The sequence below is a fragment of the Chelonoidis abingdonii genome, chromosome 14 (assembly GCF_003597395.2).
Source record: "Chelonoidis abingdonii isolate Lonesome George chromosome 14, CheloAbing_2.0, whole genome shotgun sequence".
NCBI lineage: Eukaryota > Metazoa > Chordata > Testudines > Testudinidae > Chelonoidis > Chelonoidis abingdonii.
In genome coordinates, this window is record NC_133782.1 from 188,683 (window position 1) to 205,172 (window position 16,490).

Below are 16,490 nucleotides of genomic sequence, written 5' to 3' on the forward strand. Positions count from 1 at the left end.
ATCCCTGAAGTTGTACAATGCACAACACTTACTCAAAGAAGTTTTTGGGAGGCAGCTTTTTAAGATGAATTTTGTACCAAACTCCAGGTTCTGCTGACTCATCTTACAGCATTTCTCTCCTTGCCCATCTGTCTGGTTTGTATTGTTCTCTTCCTTTTTCTAAGTCTCCTCCATTTTTATCTGTGACTAGGTATCTGCATCTTTCCTGTGAAGTATTTTCTACCCAATCATCTTGCAAGAGGCAAGTTAAAATAACCACATCAGAGTATAGATTTATTGGAGTCAAGTATCATATGAGAAAGATGCCCAGTGCAAACTTCTGGTCGTCATAATACGCAGCCTCTCTGAGAAAGTTATAAGGGTGCTAGGTGTAGAGGGACACAGAGGAAGCTAAGTCTAGAATGTGTGTGAGATGAGTTTTCCAGAGAAGAAGTATGTTTTCCTTTGTTTCTTTCTGGGTTGAGGTGAGGGAGAAGATGTGGGATATTGGAAGAAAGTCCTAAGGTGGGACTGTAGTGTAGCATAGACTTTCTCCAACTACCTTGTTTTTCCCTGTCCCTACTTTGCTTGGATAAGAGAACAGTCTGTCATGAGTTGCCCTACTAGTCATATCCTCACCCCTTTGTTGTGGGGGTGAGGATATGACTAGTAGGGAAACTCATGGGGGACTTTCTGAGAATCACCTAGTACGTTATACCACATCCAAGGATTTTCAGAAGCTGGAGTTATTCATTGTTTGAGGGCTTCAGCCATGCGGTTTCTTTTTTTGTGTTGTGCTTTTCTTCCTCCTCATTTTTATTCTGTGTGCAACACACTCTGCTTTCCCTCCATAAAGCAAAGGAAACAGAGCTTTTGAATAGGAGAATTAATTCTATTTGGAGTGTAGCAGTCTTCTAGATTTGCAGCTTCCCAGAGCATGAGCCTTTTGAACAGAGTATTGTGAGCTTCTCTGCTGATTGCCTTTGCACTGTAGCCTGCCCTTCCGTCACTGCTTTATTTGAAAACATTTCTCCAGTGAGGTACCTGCGCATAGTAAATTGATCTTTGATTAGTTTTGATGAGACTATCTCCACACAAGAAATTGTAAATCATCCTGCAGTCACGGAGTGTGTTGTAAGAGACTAGTAACTGTCTGATAGTAATAATCACACATAACGTATCAACCTGTGCTGCTTCCCAAGAGTTTCAAAGTTGAGATTTTGCTGGATATAGCTGAACTTCCCCTAACTCTGCAAAACTTCATTACAATTTAAAATACAACATCTCTCACCTGTGAGGTCGTTTTTTGTTAAGTCATACAGTGAAGCCTGTTTGCTTAATAAAGGTAGTCTCCCAATTTCCTGTATTTAGGTGCTGACCCAAAGTATTGCCAGTACAGTATATTGAGCCTTGCTTCTCCGGCATTAGAAAGCTGCATTTGCTGAGTCATTGATTTTTGTGAGTCTCTTGAGTGATTTCTCTGTATAGCACATTGTTATACCTGTACAAACCTTCCACTGACTATATTTCATAAATTGCTGGGATTCTTCTCATGCTTCATGTCTGGTCATTTCACCTTTGATGCTTGTCTGTCTTCCTTGAGTGGTCCCTGTACAGTCTGCAGCAGGACTGTTCAAAGGCTTTGAATATGTTGAGTCCACTTTATATAATACATCGGAGTAGGCAACCTATGGCACGCATGTCGAAGTCAGCATGCGAGCTGATTTTCAGTGGCACTCACACTGCCTGGGTCCTGGCCGCTGGTCCTGGGGGCTCTGCATTTTAATTTAATTTTAAATGAAGCTTCTTAAACATTTAAAAAACCTTATTTATTTTACATGCAACAATAGTTTACTTATATATTAGAGACCTTCTAAAAATGTTAAAATGTATTATTGACGCACAAAACCTTAAACTAGAGTGAATAAATGAAGACTCGGCACACCACCTCTGAAAGGTTGCTGACCCCTGTAATACATACATAATTGAGTCCACAATATACACAACTATACATAAGGAGTAGTGTTCCTGAACTTTATTTTAGTTTTGTACACATGTCTCTTACAAAAGGGGAAATAGTTTAATATAATTTCTGGTCACATATTTGTAAAGTGCAGACTTACTGAAGGCATCCTCAGTCCAAACTGCAGATGTGGCTCAGCTGTCTCTGGGAGTTCTGCAGTGATCTCTGTAGTACTGCCTAGTTGTAGAGCAGGAGATCTATTTATAACCCTGAGAATTTCGCCTTAGTGTTGAATCGTTCCATCTTAATCTGCACTTCCACTTCCAGAATGACCCACGTTCCTCACAGGATGAGAAAAGGAGCCAGAGATCTATAAGAGACCCCACCTGGACACCTCACAGCCTTACCCAGCATTTTTCCTCCACAGATCTTGCACATATTAAATCCTGTTTCCCTCTACATCTCAGTATGAGTTTCTTCCCTCACAGTCTGTGAATTCTGGAGGTGCCATCTTTCTGTGGCAACTGGTAATGAGGTCTCAAATACAGGATTGTGATTTCCCTGCAAGAAGTGGCAGAAGAGGGAGGAGGAATATTATTCAAACACAAGTCTCTGTTCTAGCTATAGTGAAACCAGGAGAAGTGGGGAGGTGTCTAGAAATATTAGGAAAGTCAGTTCCCTACAAATTCCATCTCTTTTCAGCTTGTCTTCTGTTTGTCCTCTCTTGTATTCATATGAGCATGTGTTTCATTGTCAGGATACATTCCAGTTAAATTAATTGCAGCTATAATAGTTACAGGACTTGCACGCTACAGATTTAGACAGTTGAGGAAACCTTTCTTGAACCTGCTCTACCTCTGTTGATTGGGTCTTGCTGTGCATTTAAACTGGCCCAAGTTAGTCAAAGTGGGGTTGGTCTGGTGTTTGTTTATGAGAGCAGTAGTTATTTGTTCAGGGAGCCCAGGCTGGGGTCTGCAACAGCCCCAGGCCTAACCCTCGCCCAAGAATTCCTGCCCTTAGTAACCCTGACTCTAGCCAGGAGAGCCCTACCCTTAGTAACCCTAACACTAGACAGGGGGATCCCAACAGGCCTCAGGTGTTTTTAGCTCTCGTTTCCTGTGACTAGGATTTCTGAGACTTTGGGGGCCTGATTAAGCATTGACTGGAGAGCAGGAAATAAGGATCTCATGTCAGTTGTGGGAAGTTTTCATCCCTGCCTGTCACTGACCTTTGTGGATGAGAACCTGCATGTTAGGTCCCACGGGTTTGGAGTTGTTATGGAAATCATGCATTGTCTCTGAGGACCTGTGGGGTGATGCTGCTCCTTGTACCCTAATCACAATAAATGTTGATAAAGACTTAGACTTAGTAGATAATTTGCTCCTGTGTCTGACTCTGGTTGCTGCTGCAGTGTGACTCTCTGACAGGTGAGGCTTCTTGAAGCTGTTACTCAGGAGACACAAGAAGTGAGGCTGAGTCTCAGTTTGTCTTGATGGGTTCTTCCCCCTCTTTGTTAGAAAAGGGGGATGAGGAAAGCTCTGTAATGGATTTCTCCAGTTGAAGATGCAGAGTTCCCCTGCCTCAGTAGGTTTTCTTGGGTCTATATTTCAGTCCTCACCCTTACTATCATTGCAGTTTACTGGACTTTAGGGGAATCCAGGCTTCAAGGCATCAGCCCCTTGTCACAGCGGTCAGGAAGGGCACTCCCCTTATGTGTAGGGAGTTACTCGTGCAGGAGATTTCCTTCTTCCTCTGAAATAACCAGGGTTGGGGTTTCTGACAGAGGGCTTAAGGCTGAGTGCAGTGTGGATCTGGACATTCAGCTGTCATGCTTTAGAGAGAGACTCATTTTTGGTAGTTTTGAGTCTGTGGCTCTGGGCACTTAAGCATCCTCCTGCCATTAGGAATTTGGTCCTGAGTTCTGGCATCTGTTTCACTGTCAAGAAATGAGACCTGTGAGAAGAACACTTTTCTCAGTGTGTCTGTATTCCCAAAACTCTGTAATTGTGATTAACACATTGTAAACTATGCACAGAGTTTGCTTTCAGTATTCCCAACCCTCTATTGGTCACAGAAAATCAGCTTGTGCAAGGGACAGACTTCATGCTTTGTTAGAGAGGAAGGGGCAGTCCAACTTTCCCAGGGATCTTGAGGGTCTCCATCTTCATTATTCTGTGTGCTGTTAGCTGCTTGGTCATCCCTTGTTCAGGGTGCCCACATGGAAATGCCCGGATCTGTGCTGAGTTCTCTGGCTAACAATAACAGTGTTTTTTTCTGGGCCTCTGCTTCAGGAGAGGCTTTTGCATTGAGAGGAGCAGGATGGATGGGACGATAAAAGTGCCAATAGCAGCCTAATTACTCAGGAGAGAGGCTGGAGACCATTTGGCTAGGCAGAGCTGTTATGGATACTACCCTCAACAGCCTCAGAACTGGTCATGTGGCTTTCTTCCTAGCCAGCCTGGGGTGTCCATTCTCAGATATGCCTGGACCTGAAGCTCATTATTCTGTTGCTCCCAAAAGGCAAGTGATATGTCAGTATTTCCTACATGCTCTGGTATGTCCCAGCCATGGGACAATGAGCATCCCTGCTTCTGGCAAGGTTTATGGTCCCTAAATTCTCTGACCTATCCAGCTCAGACAAAAGGACCCTGCTGCAGGAGCAAAGCTCAGCCTGCAGATTGCCCTGAGCTTGGAAGTGACCCCAGAAGCATGTCACAGCTCCCTCTGGGACACATTTTCACAATGTTAACATAATGTCTTGAACAGCAGAGGCCCAAGCTGAAGATAGGAGAGAGCCGGGTGTTCGCCTTCTCCAGTGAGAGACAGGGAAGAGTTAAGAAAAAACCCTACCATAAATGGGAGAACATTAACACACAGGCAGCCGCAGCCCATGGCAACAGGACAGTGGTGTGCTGAGGCAGCATCTTAAGCAGAGAGTGAGAGGGGGGCGCTTTTATTCAGCGTTCTTTCTCTCTCTGAACTGGTCCATGGCTGTGGTCTGCACTGGGATTTTCTAAATGCTTCTCTAATTGAATTCTCAGGTGAGTTTTAATTCCTTCAGGTGATTCCACAAGAAGGTCTAAAAGAGAGGACTATGGCAAGGTGTGGATATCTTGCTGTGGTGTCCTGTCCTGCAGCGACATCCTGTTCTGTTTGTTATTCCAATGAGGGAGGTGGAGTCATGATCCAAAGGGAATCCTGGAGAAGGATATTGCTCCCTCCCGTGGCCCCAATTGTGTTGCCTCCAGCATTAAAGGGGTGAAATAGCAGATATTATTCTTGTGCTGGAGAGAATGGACCTGGCAACTTTTATCCACAGTGCTTGGAATTGGGATACGCATTCCAGCTGCTTTCTTGTCATATTGTCTGAATGGCCTGGTTCAATCTAGCTGGGCATATGACTCCTGTTGAGGTTTTGTGTTTCCCATTCACTGCGGTGCTGTGCTGTCTCTGCACTTATGATCAGTTACTTCTCAAAGCATAGGTGCTCAGGCTGGCATTGCTGTGGAAAGTGGAAGATGTTCTGTGTGTATCTTTGAGCTAAAATCAGTATCAGATCTATCCTTTGCTGAAGGGCTCACACTCCAGGTGCCCTGTGAAATCCTTCCTGGGTTTGTGATGTGTATACCAGTGTCTCTGGAAGCCGTGCTGGCGCTTGTGCTGCACCTACCCTTCGAAGACCTCTTAGTTCCCCTGCAGCTTTCCATTGAGCCCTCATGATGTTTTTTTCTTGATGCAACAGTAGAGCTCTCTTATTCTGAAGGTATTTTCCAGATAATGCTGTTTGATTTGTGTGGCAATTGTGCGAGGTTCTCCGTTTGTGGAGATCTCACTGATTCAGTCCATGCTCCACTCCCATCAGAGCAGTTGTTATGTGTGGGTTGTACTCGTGAATGGCAGAGTTTAGCAATGACTCTACACCCAGAATATTCTGTGTTTCCATGAGCACTTGTTCCGCTTCCGTTGGAGACACTAACTGGGAAAGCAACTGCCAGTCAGCATTCATTGTTGGAATACCTATAGCTGGGCCTTTTCCTGACTAGTTCCAGTTCTGGCTTGCAGAGCAGATGTTGCCTTTTCTGTTCCACTAGTGTTGCTGTAGGATCTGAGATTGTACATCTCTTATTTCAGAGAGCTGACGGCTTGAAGACATTTGGTAGAGTTGGGTTTTTAAAGGAGCTGGTGTAACCAGAACATGGCATGACTAGGTCAAATGTGCGTCATCATAATAGGCACTTTTCTGCATCAGTTGTTTTCTTCCTCTCTCTGTCACTAGTCATTCACACACAGATCCCACTGACTTCTAGGCTTTTGGGAATAGATGCTGGAAATATAGGGAGAGGCCAGGAGGTGCAGGACTGGTTATTCGTTGCTACAAACAAGGAAAGAGTTGATTATTGTGGAGTACCAGGGCCATGCTGTACCACATCCCAGGGCTGGTAATGGGTCATGCTGAGTGTTGGATTTGGATCCTAGAAAGGGGAGCGAATACCCAGGCTTGTATTGGGTTGTGCTGGGTTTTGGGTCTAAATCCCAGCTACCTGCTGGGGAGCAGGTGGGATGGTGGATTGGGCCAGTGCCAGTTCTGTTCTATGAATGGGAAGGATGGGACTCCTGTGTGTGTGTCTGTGTGAACAGCAGTGATCTCCCTTCTGGAGGTTTTGTTGGCTGAAGCCCCAGCTTGTTTTGGAATTCAGGCTTCGCAAGGCCTTTCGCGCGCTGAAGAGAGACTGCAGTTGCTGACAATAGTATGTTCAGCAGGCAACTTCAGTAGCACCTTCTCATTGTAGCCTACAGCTGGTTGCTTTGGGCTCAAGGGCAGGGGTGTCAGTCTGATCTCATGGATGCTTGGGGGAATTTGCAGGGGTACTTGTTGGAGCATTAAAATTGTGCTTTTCCAGACCCCGTTGGGAAATGCTGAGCTGACTCCCCACATTCTTCATTTCCACATCCAGGAGCACTGACCCCCTGCCCAGTGATTACAGAGCCCTGAACCAGGGGAATCACAGAAACCTGGCTTTGGAGCCAGAACATTCCACCAGCACAAGGAGAGCTGCAGTTAGTGCAGTGAGTGTGCTGAAGCTGGGGGGAGGTGAGGCAGCTGTCTGGCTCTGAGTGGAGCAAGGCTGTAGGCTGGCTGTCAGGTGGTCGGTCAGGGCAGATAGACCTCCCCACAGAACGAAGGCTGTGGATTAGCATGCCTTTCCATGCAGTGATTCCCAACTCTAGGTGGGAAGCGTATGGGCAGTACTATCCTACAGCATCCCTTCAAAGGATAGGCCATGCACCCCTATGTTTCTGATAGGCTTACCTGCTCATATAGAAACACCTTCTGTGCACTGGGATGTAGATCAAGGCCCTGGGCCTAGTGGGCTTCTCTCTCGACCCCCATGGACCTGCTGTCTGTCCATCAGTGGAAAGTTCTCACAGGCTTCTAGGGAAGTGTGTTCCTAGCAGGTGCTCAGCCTGGGTCAGGAAACCGCTGCTGCAAAGGCTGCCAGCATCTCTTCAACACTTCCATTCTACATGTCCTGGCCTCCACTTCTCTGAGAGATCAAGGAAATCATCCTTGTGCATTCATCCTAAGGCTGGGTTCCAGCTCTGTGGGTGGCTGTGGCATTGCCTCTCAGTCTAGTAGTAGCAGGGGGCTGCTCCAGTTTCTGGCCCTATGGAGAAATCACTTTGTACTCCAGATGCTTGTTACCCATCTCCTGCCAGGTCTTGCCTGTGGGAAAGACACCTCTGTGCTGGGGACTGATTTTTTCAGACAGCACCTGGTCTTTCCCTTTGGAGAGAGGCTGTTTTTTTCTATGGCAGTTCAGATATCACATAGGCTGTTTGAAATCTCCCAACCTGAGAGCGAATGGTGGAGCTGGGGCCCACATCACATGTGGTTAGTGACCACAGCCCTGTGGGAGGGAGACAGGCAGCCTCCAGCCTGCAAAAGCAACTGTATTACAAACTGAAAAGAGAGGAACCAAGTAATAGCATCTCACTGAATTGCAACCTGCCACTGATGCAGCACAGACTTGCATGCCAGATGCAACAGAGGATTGAACCCCAGACACCATGCAACATTCAGGCCTGGGCAGGTCCTGACTCCCTGGCAGCTGCTGAGTATAACCGTAGCTCTGGCGGAAGCTCACAGTTCAGATGTGTCTGTGCCTGGCATGGTGATGGAGCACAGCTGCACTAAGGGTGTGGGATGGAGATGTTGCTGTGGCTCTGTCTAGGAACCTGCTTGTTTGCTTGGTGTGGGTCAAGAAGTTGACTGTTAAGTTTGTTTCCCTGACAGGCTGGTAGTTATTAATGTCTCTGAAGCATGTAACCTCTTTCATAGTTCCCATGTCCCCAGAGCAGTGGGTGCAGCTTGCAGCTGCTCGGAGTGGGAAAGGGCTTGATATTCATTCTGCACTTTTCTCCCTTCACCCACACTTTCTCTGCACACTGATGGCAACTAGGCTCCGTAAGCTCCTTATTTCTCTTGCACCATGACCCAAATACAGACTGGAACCCTGTGGTAGGAGTTAGCAGAGAGTTTTGTTGTGCTGATTATCCTGACCTGAGTGTCATCCTCCTGCTCATAGCTCTGCAGACATAATGACAGCAAGTCCCTAACCTCTGTCACCCAGGCTGTTTTGGCAGAGCAAGGCCAGGGGGCTTGCCGTGGAGACCTGCAACCCCCCAACCCTGCTCTTTTCTCAGCATGAAGCTGTAGCCTGGTAACAAGTTAATTTCTGGCCTGTTTTCTGAAAATCATTTCTCTCCTGGGCACAGGCCCAGGCTGCACAGTTGTGACTCTGGTCTGTTTGTGTTGCACTACCCAGCCACTGGGGCAAGCAGGGAGTGGGCTGGGGAGCATCCAGTGCTGACAGGACTGGGTTGATATAACTATTCATCTCTGCAGGAGGGCCTAGGGCAAGTGTCTCTGAGTCATTTCCAGCTGACATTTTCTTTGCTATACTGAGTGGTTTGGTCTCAATCCACTAGGAGCTGGATGATGTGTCCAGTACACAACCACTACTATAATTCACAGTTCTTGGCCTCCTCAACAGCCAAGGACTTAATGGGTCACAGAGACTCAACTTGCCTCTTGGGCCATTCCAGTCAAGGCTGAGATGTACTTGTGGGTGTGGAATCTTGTCCTACTGTGACCTGTGTTATACCTGCCGGCTTGCTCTCTGGGGCTGTTCCTTTGGCTCCTTCAGCTGATTGAAATATACTTGAAATGTACAAGAGAGAAATCTTGTCAATCCTGTATGAGCATCTTGAGAGTCATTGAAAAGGAGATAAAATGGGTGCACCAGAGGCCAATGCCTGCTGCTAAGGCATAAAACCCCATAACGTACAGTATCATACTCTGTGGAATGGGACCCCTGACCTCCAGCTTGGGGAACACTTGAGTCTTGTCCTAGCTCAACACATTTACAGACTCAGGCTATGTCTACACTACATCATTTACAGCTACGCTGCTGTAGAGCTTCCGGTGAAGATGCTCTAAGTCGACAGGAGAGAGTTCCCCTGTTGGCTTAATAATTCCTGCCTCCACAAGAGACAGTAGCTATGAAAGAGTAGTGAGAGAAGCTCTCCCGTGACATAGTGCTATCTACACTGGCCCTTAGGTTATTCACACCCCTGAGCGACATAAATTATACTGAAGTAATTTGTAGTGTAGACAGAGCCTCAGCCTTTAAAGTATGAATGCTGAACTCATTATGATCCTGAATCATAAAGACTGTGATGTTATTTGCACTAGAGTTGGGGGGGATCACTCGCCTAAGGAATGAGAATTTGCAACACCTTTCTGATCTCTGCCATGGAATTTACTGAATGTCTATGCCCTACAATGTTGTGTGTTCATTTCATGAAAGCTCCTGGTAGGATGGACCATGTGGGACCCTTCACTCTGACTGTCAGCTAGAGGGGCAATCTGAGGTTTTGTAGGAGATGGGGTAGAATAACTGACATGTATGGCAACACTGGTGGGTGCGCTCCACAGACTGCCTGTATGTTTCCTATCCAAAGGCCCAACCCTGCTTCGCACGAGATGATCCTCCTGCAGGTGCTCAGGTGCTGTGAGGATGGGTGCAATATAGGAACCCAAATGGATCGAAAAGAGCTGCTCACCATCTCCCCTTTCAGCAGGTTTGGGGGTGGATGCTGTCTTCCCCCATCTCAGAAGGAACTGGAGTAGTCTGGAGCTATGCCACCGCCCGCGGACATTGTGAAAGTGGCTGTTGAATGGCCTGGAGCCAATGCCCAGCTGCTTGAAATAGACCAGGTGAGAGTTGGGTGCTGAGTGCAGGAGAGGGACTTGGAGCATGGTGCTGAAACGTGGGGAAACGGAATCATGAAGCTTCCCCTTATGGCTGGGAGAAAGGGTCATTGCTGAGCACTCTCTCTTTCTGTTCTAGAAAAGGCCCCTGGCGTCTGTTATCAAGGAGGTCTGTGATGGGTGAGTCTGGCTTTCTGGAGGCCCTGCTGTAGCAGACCAGTCACCCTGGTGGGCCTGACCTTTCGCATACCCTACCAGATGTGCTGTTGGCACAGTGTGGACTGCCTCCCTCCAGGCTTCCCAACCTGGACATGGGGCAGGCCAGGCTCTAGCTAGGAGCGTGGACTCCTGGGTAATGGGATCCCCTGCTGTGTATGTTTGTGCCCTGGTACTCAGGGCTCCTCAGGCTTGACCTGGCTGCCTCTAAGGTTTCTGCAGTCCAGCCTTCACAGAGTTTCCCTTGGCTCCTGGTCTTATTCAGGCTGAGATCCCACCTTCTCCCTCCTCTTCAGGAACCACAATCTTCTCACTGGGGCTTCTCTCCAAATCTTCATTTCTTTACACTTGGAACAGGCCACCTCTAGTCTGAGTCCTAGCCCTGGACATAGGTGGTGGCCTGGTAGAAGGAAGAGACAGGGCCTTATGTGTCATCCTCCCCCCTGCCAGGTGGTCGCTGCCAAACCCTGAATACTATACCCTGCGATATGCTGATGGGCCCCAGCTGTACATCACAGAACAGGTCAGTACAGGGGGATGGTGTGATGGTCCCCAGGGAAGGGATTTGAAGGAGTCTCTACATTGGCCAGCATTGAGCTGAAGCTGTCCCCATTACTGGGTGGGGTTTTGCCCCACCATTCTCCTCCTCCTCCTCCTTTAGTGGCCAGTAAACATGGAAACTTACATTAACCAGTGCAGTCCCTACCCTTCTTCCCCTCTCCCCTACACCTGATTGGGCACAGCTGTCCCATGGCCCACCTTCCCCTTCCTCCCCACAACCTGCTTTTGGGCACAGGGACCATATGGTCCAACATAACTCCTTTCCCTCGGTGTGGGTGTGTGTGTATGCGCACACGCATACATAGATGCACAGGGTCATGGCCAACTGCATTTCCCCATCACCACCTCACACTGCTCAGATATTTCTCTTTTCTCTTTGCAGACTCGCTGTGACATTAAAAATGGGACCATCCTGCAGCTGGCTGTCTCCCCGGTATATGCCTTCCTTCAGCTCTCTCTCTGCCATAGGCTCGTTCCAGCCACTGGGCCTACTCCCTGCTCCTCCTCCTGGTACTAGGCCTACTCCTGCTGCTTGGTGGACTAAACTGAAAGATGATGCCCACTATGAGCAGCAGTTTAGCCCCAAGCAGGAAGAGCCAGCTTTACTGATTTACTTACAAGAGAAAAATAAATAGTTTCAGTGACTTGTCCCATTGAGTTGCATCCCTGGTGAGGTGATATAACCTCACAATTTCACCCCATTAATTCCTCCTGCCTCCCCACTTCTCTTGTTGCATCTTGTTTTAAATTAGAGTTTAAATTCCTTGGAGCAAGGCCTGTGTCTTCCTGAGTGCACAGCGCCCAGCACAATACGGTCCAATCCTGAATGGATGCTGGGGACTACCACAGTCACATAACAGTAAAAATAAATACACCTCTACCCCGATATAATGTGGTCCTCAGGAGACAAAAAAATCTCACTGTGTTATGGGTGAGACCGCGTTATATTGAACTTGCTTTGCCCGCCTGTCCCTAATCACCCCCAGGACCCCATCCCCTACCCTACCCCCTGACTGCTCCGACCCCTATTCACACATCTTGCCCCCTGACAGGCACTCACAGGCAGCGGCAGAAAGCGGAGCAATGTAGCCCCAGCCTGCTCCACTCTGCTATCTCCCAGCCACGGTGCTCTGCTTCCCGCTGCCCGTGAGTGCAAGGAGGTTGGGGGAAACGACGCCCTCCACGCTCACCTGCGGCGGGAAGTGGAGCGACGCGGCCCCAGTCTGCTCCGCTTTCATTGCCCCAGCCATGTCGCTGGGGGGCAAGAGGGGGTGTTGGGTTGGGGAAAGGTCCCGCACTCACCTGTGGTGGGAAGCGGAGCGCTGCGGCTGGGAGCTGGCAGAATGGAGCGGGTTGGGGCCGGGCTGCTCCGCTTCTGCCGGTGAGTGCGGGGGGTTGGGGGGTGGATCCCTTCCCCCAAACCCCCTCCCCTGAGCAACACAGCTGGGGCCGGGCGAGGGAAGCAGAGTGGACTGCTCCTGGCCCCCACTAATCTCCCAGGCCACTCTGGGACTGCAGGGCCCCCAAAATTCCCCCCCCTCCAGCTCCTGCCTCCTAGACCCTGGCTGGGGGAGAGCCACTGACTGCCCCCGAGACCCTTGGCCCCTTATCCAACCCCTTGGCCCCAGCCCTGCACCCTTAACACACTGCTCAGAGCAGCATGTCAGAGCTTTACCGCGTTGTATGCGAACCCGTGTTATATCAGGTCATGTTATATCGGGATAGCAGTGTACATTTTAAAAAGCAGCTTACACAGGGATTGCTTGTCCTCCTTTGAAATGTAGCCACCTGTGAGATGGGAGATGGCAGCTGTTTTTTAACCACACAGCAAAGTAGCATACCAGTTTTGTGTGAGAAGTGGAGAAGAGTTCTATCTCCTTCAGTGTGAGGACAGATGGAAAGAAGAAAAAGTGGTGGGTGCATTAAAAAGCTTTAGAGAGATTTTTCTTTGGAACTAAAAGGTCTTTTGAGGACTTATATTTCTTCTGGTTCCCACTTTCAACGTCTGTACCTGCTGGAGTGGGATTGGGTGATTTATCCAGCATTAGAAACTAACACTTGACCCACCTGCCAATTGGTTGTAGTTACAGCTGAGAGCAGCATTCCTGATCCCAACTCAATTTGCCTAGACAACTGGTTTCTGTTCTGCCAGTTCCAGTAACCCTTTGGCCTTGCTATGTTCCTTCTGCCCATTGCTGCATCCCTGGCAGAGGCTCAGGAAGTGTCAGCAGACCCATGAGTAACTGGCAAAATCTCGCCTGTCTCCCAGTCCAGGGCAGCACGACAGCTGATGGAGAGGACCCAGTCACATAGTATGGAGGCCCGACTGGATGCCATGAAGGAACTGGCTAAATTGTCTGCAGATGTGACCTTTGCCACAGAGTTCATCAACATGGAGGGCATCACAGTGCTGACGCGGCTGGTGGAAAGTGGCACCAAGCTTCTGTCCCAGTAAGTGTTCCTTTACTCCGGACTCTTGGAGCAGGGACTGGTGCGGGGGAGGAAGCTGGGGGTGCAGCAGCAACTGCCTTGATTCCACAGGGATTAGAATTTTTTTAAAACATTTGTTGACTGTTACAATGTTAAACTCAGGGTTTTATGACAGGTTATCTCTGGCAACTGCCAATATAACAATCACTATGAAAAACATTTATTAAACACAGAAAAGAGGAGAAACCGTTATAACTGTTGAAACTTAAAATATCGGGGGGAAACTTAATTTTAACAGTCACCCTCAGTCCCTTCCACTTAAGTTCTCGAGTCTTTTAGACGTCTTGCTCATGCATCTTTAGATGGTTTTAAAAGATAGTGTTAAATGTTCTTGCTGGGGAAAAGTCAGCAGTATATGGTCTCGAGTTGCTGAAATTGGATCCCATGCCTTTTAAGACCAAATAAGAGAATCTGGCGCAAAATGGAAAAGACAGGAATAGCAAAAAATAAGACAGAGTTTCTGTCTTGAAGTTTGTGTTTTTCTTGCAGTCTGGCTGCTCAGAAATTACAGGTACAGCGTGCACATGCCCCCATTAACCACTCAAAAACCTGGCAGACTTTTTCCAGAGTGTCTTGGCATAGTTTATAGCTGCTTCTCAGGGTACAACCAAATTGCAAAAGGTGGAATTGTTGTGGCAATGTCAGACTCTTATTAGGCAGAAGGCAGGAAGAGAGATATGGGAAAGAGGGGAAATATGGTGGGAGAGGTAGAATGACACACTAGGAGGAGGTGATAGCAGGAACTTCAAGTCCAAGTCTAGCTGTTGATGAAGATTCAGCTCAACCCAATAGAGAGGGTGATGTTTTTTGGTTCCCATTCCCAAACCCTGGCTCTGATCTGGTCAGGATATCTTTCACCATCACGACAATGAAAGCCCAGGGCGTGATGGTTGATTTCTGGGCCTCAACAGGTGGAGCAGAGGGGTGTGTGGCTGTAGCAGCACTCATAATGGTGCCGTTCACTCCCTTTCTGCCAGCCATCCAGGTCACAAGTGTAGCTAGTTGCCAAGTAACCCCCAGCAAAGCAGTGCACACGGGGGTAGCAACCCCGTCCCATCCACAGTTATCAAAATACACATCCAGTGATTCCACATATGTCCATTTCCAGAATCTCTTAGCTTGTTGTCAGCCTGTGACCTCCCCAAGAGTCTTGGAGACCCCGAGTCCCAGCTCTTTATGCTAAACTGATACAAACTGAATGTGTTTGATCTCCAGCTTCTGCTTTTTTATATACAGTTTTTATAACAGATCGAGCTAAATTTTTGTTGCCTTCCACCTGCTTTAAATGACTTAGGATACAGGCCTCTGCGCAGCTGATCTCAGGGTCTGGGAATCCCGTTCAAGGTAGAACAGCTTGTCAGGTTGTGTTGGAGAGATGGGAAGCCTTACGCTGATATTTGTCCTCTTGGATCTTGCTGGAGCAGCTTTGCCAGGGTGTCTCTTTAAGTAGAAACGTGGGACCCAGCCAGTGCAGAGGGTTATTTACAGGCACATGGATGGTGTATGTCACTTAATACTAATAATGCTTAGCATGCATAGCACTTCACATGAGAGACCCGATCACTTGAGCCAAGTCTGGGAGCACTGTAGAAGCCAGTGCAGTGTCTTAGGGATAACTCTGTACCTTGACACACAGGAGACCTAGCTGTGAGAGCTGAGGCTCGAAGCATTGCAAAGGCAGGGCAGTGGAATATCTTGCCTCTTAGTAATGAACCCTCTGGTCAGTTAAGGGGCTGTGTGGAGCAGATGCTTTGGCTGGAAGACTGGGGGTGGGGTGGGGTGAATCCTGTGAAGCCACAGCATTTGCTGAGTGGCTTGTGCCTTCTGCCCAGGCTGGTTTTTGTGTCTCCTGTAATCACACTCCCCTTTGACCTCTCAGTTACAGCGAGATGCTGGCGTTCACCCTGACTGCCTTCCTGGAGCTCATGGACCATGGCATTGTCTCCTGGGACATGGTTTCAATAACCTTCATCAAACAGGTGTGGCTCGAGGAGAAGGGGGAGGGGGTGCTGTGTGAAGCAGCAGAGGTGTGGCATAAGGGGCAGGGGAGTTGCATATGGTAGTGGGAGGAGTGAAAAAGGGAACATGTGGCACACGCATGACATAGGAGGAAGGGGAGAATGGGGAAGGTGTGCCATGAGCGGGACGGAGATATGGCGTGGCCTGTGGGGAGAACAGGACATGATACTGTGCGGGAAGTGGGTGTAGAGTGGCATGGGGTAGGGAAGGAGACATGATGTGGAGGAAGGCCTGGCATAGAGTGGTGGAGTAGGGCATGTGATGCACACACATGGTGCAGGTATGGCATGGAAGAAGTGGGAAAGGAACAGCTTAACTCCAAACATTTTCCCAGTGGATTTTCTGCTGGAGGCTTGTCTGTGTTGCAGTTTGTGTCTGGAGTTAGCAGAGGAGGTGGAAAGCTTTCCTGCTGACTATTCAGACCCCACCTGCAGCTCTAGCACAGCCCGCCCCCTGCAGTGTCACTGTTGCTAGCAGGGAGTGTTACAAACACCCTGCTGACCTGAATTGTGGTTGGGTTCTACTCCGTTCAGGAAATGGGTTTCTGTTCATGGTGGTTCCTGTAGATTCATGTTTGGTGATTGCAGCTCTTGGCTCCTGCTCACCTGGGCAGACAGGACACAGCAGCAACCACCAGTGTTATAGATGTCTGGGTTCTGTTTCTGTCTGAGCTCTAAGCCCTGCTACACTAGATCACTTTTGGAGGAAGGGTTGGGATCAGAGTGGTGGGCAGGCACAGGGGGCAGGGATCAGATTATAGCCTGTGTATTCACAGAATATCAGGGTTGGAAGGGGCCTCAGGAGGTCATCTAGTCCAACCCCCTGCTCAAAGCAGGACCAATTCCCAACTAAATCATCCCAACCAGGGCTTTGTCAAGCCTGATCTTAAAAACTCTAAGGAAGGAGATTCCACTGCCTCCCTAGGTAACCCATCCCAGTGCTTCACCACCCTCCTAGTGCAAAAGTTTTTCCTAATATCCAACCTAA

At 48.5% G+C, this 16,490-nt stretch overlaps 1 protein-coding gene across 6 annotated transcripts in view; it reads left to right on the forward strand.

The window, feature by feature from the left end:
* The window catches only part of ELMO2 (engulfment and cell motility 2), a 52,648-nt gene that overhangs the window by 5,484 nt on the left and 30,674 nt on the right, over nucleotides 1-16,490 (forward strand). For 4 of the 6 annotated variants that reach the window (XM_075072122.1, XM_032795573.2, XM_032795571.2 and 1 more), the window contains exons 2-7: nucleotides 10,088-10,223; nucleotides 10,357-10,397; nucleotides 10,884-10,956; nucleotides 11,377-11,427; nucleotides 13,264-13,445; nucleotides 15,364-15,463. In XM_075072122.1, coding sequence (XP_074928223.1) covers nucleotides 10,146-10,223; nucleotides 10,357-10,397; nucleotides 10,884-10,956; nucleotides 11,377-11,427; nucleotides 13,264-13,445; nucleotides 15,364-15,463 — 525 coding nt within the window. In that variant the 5' untranslated portion in view covers nucleotides 10,088-10,145. Of the gene's footprint in view, nucleotides 1-4,912; nucleotides 4,984-10,084; nucleotides 10,224-10,356; nucleotides 10,398-10,883; nucleotides 10,957-11,376; nucleotides 11,428-13,263; nucleotides 13,446-15,363; nucleotides 15,464-16,490 lie in introns of those variants that run through there. The other 2 variants (XM_032795574.2, XM_032795572.2) reach the window with 2 other exon arrangements.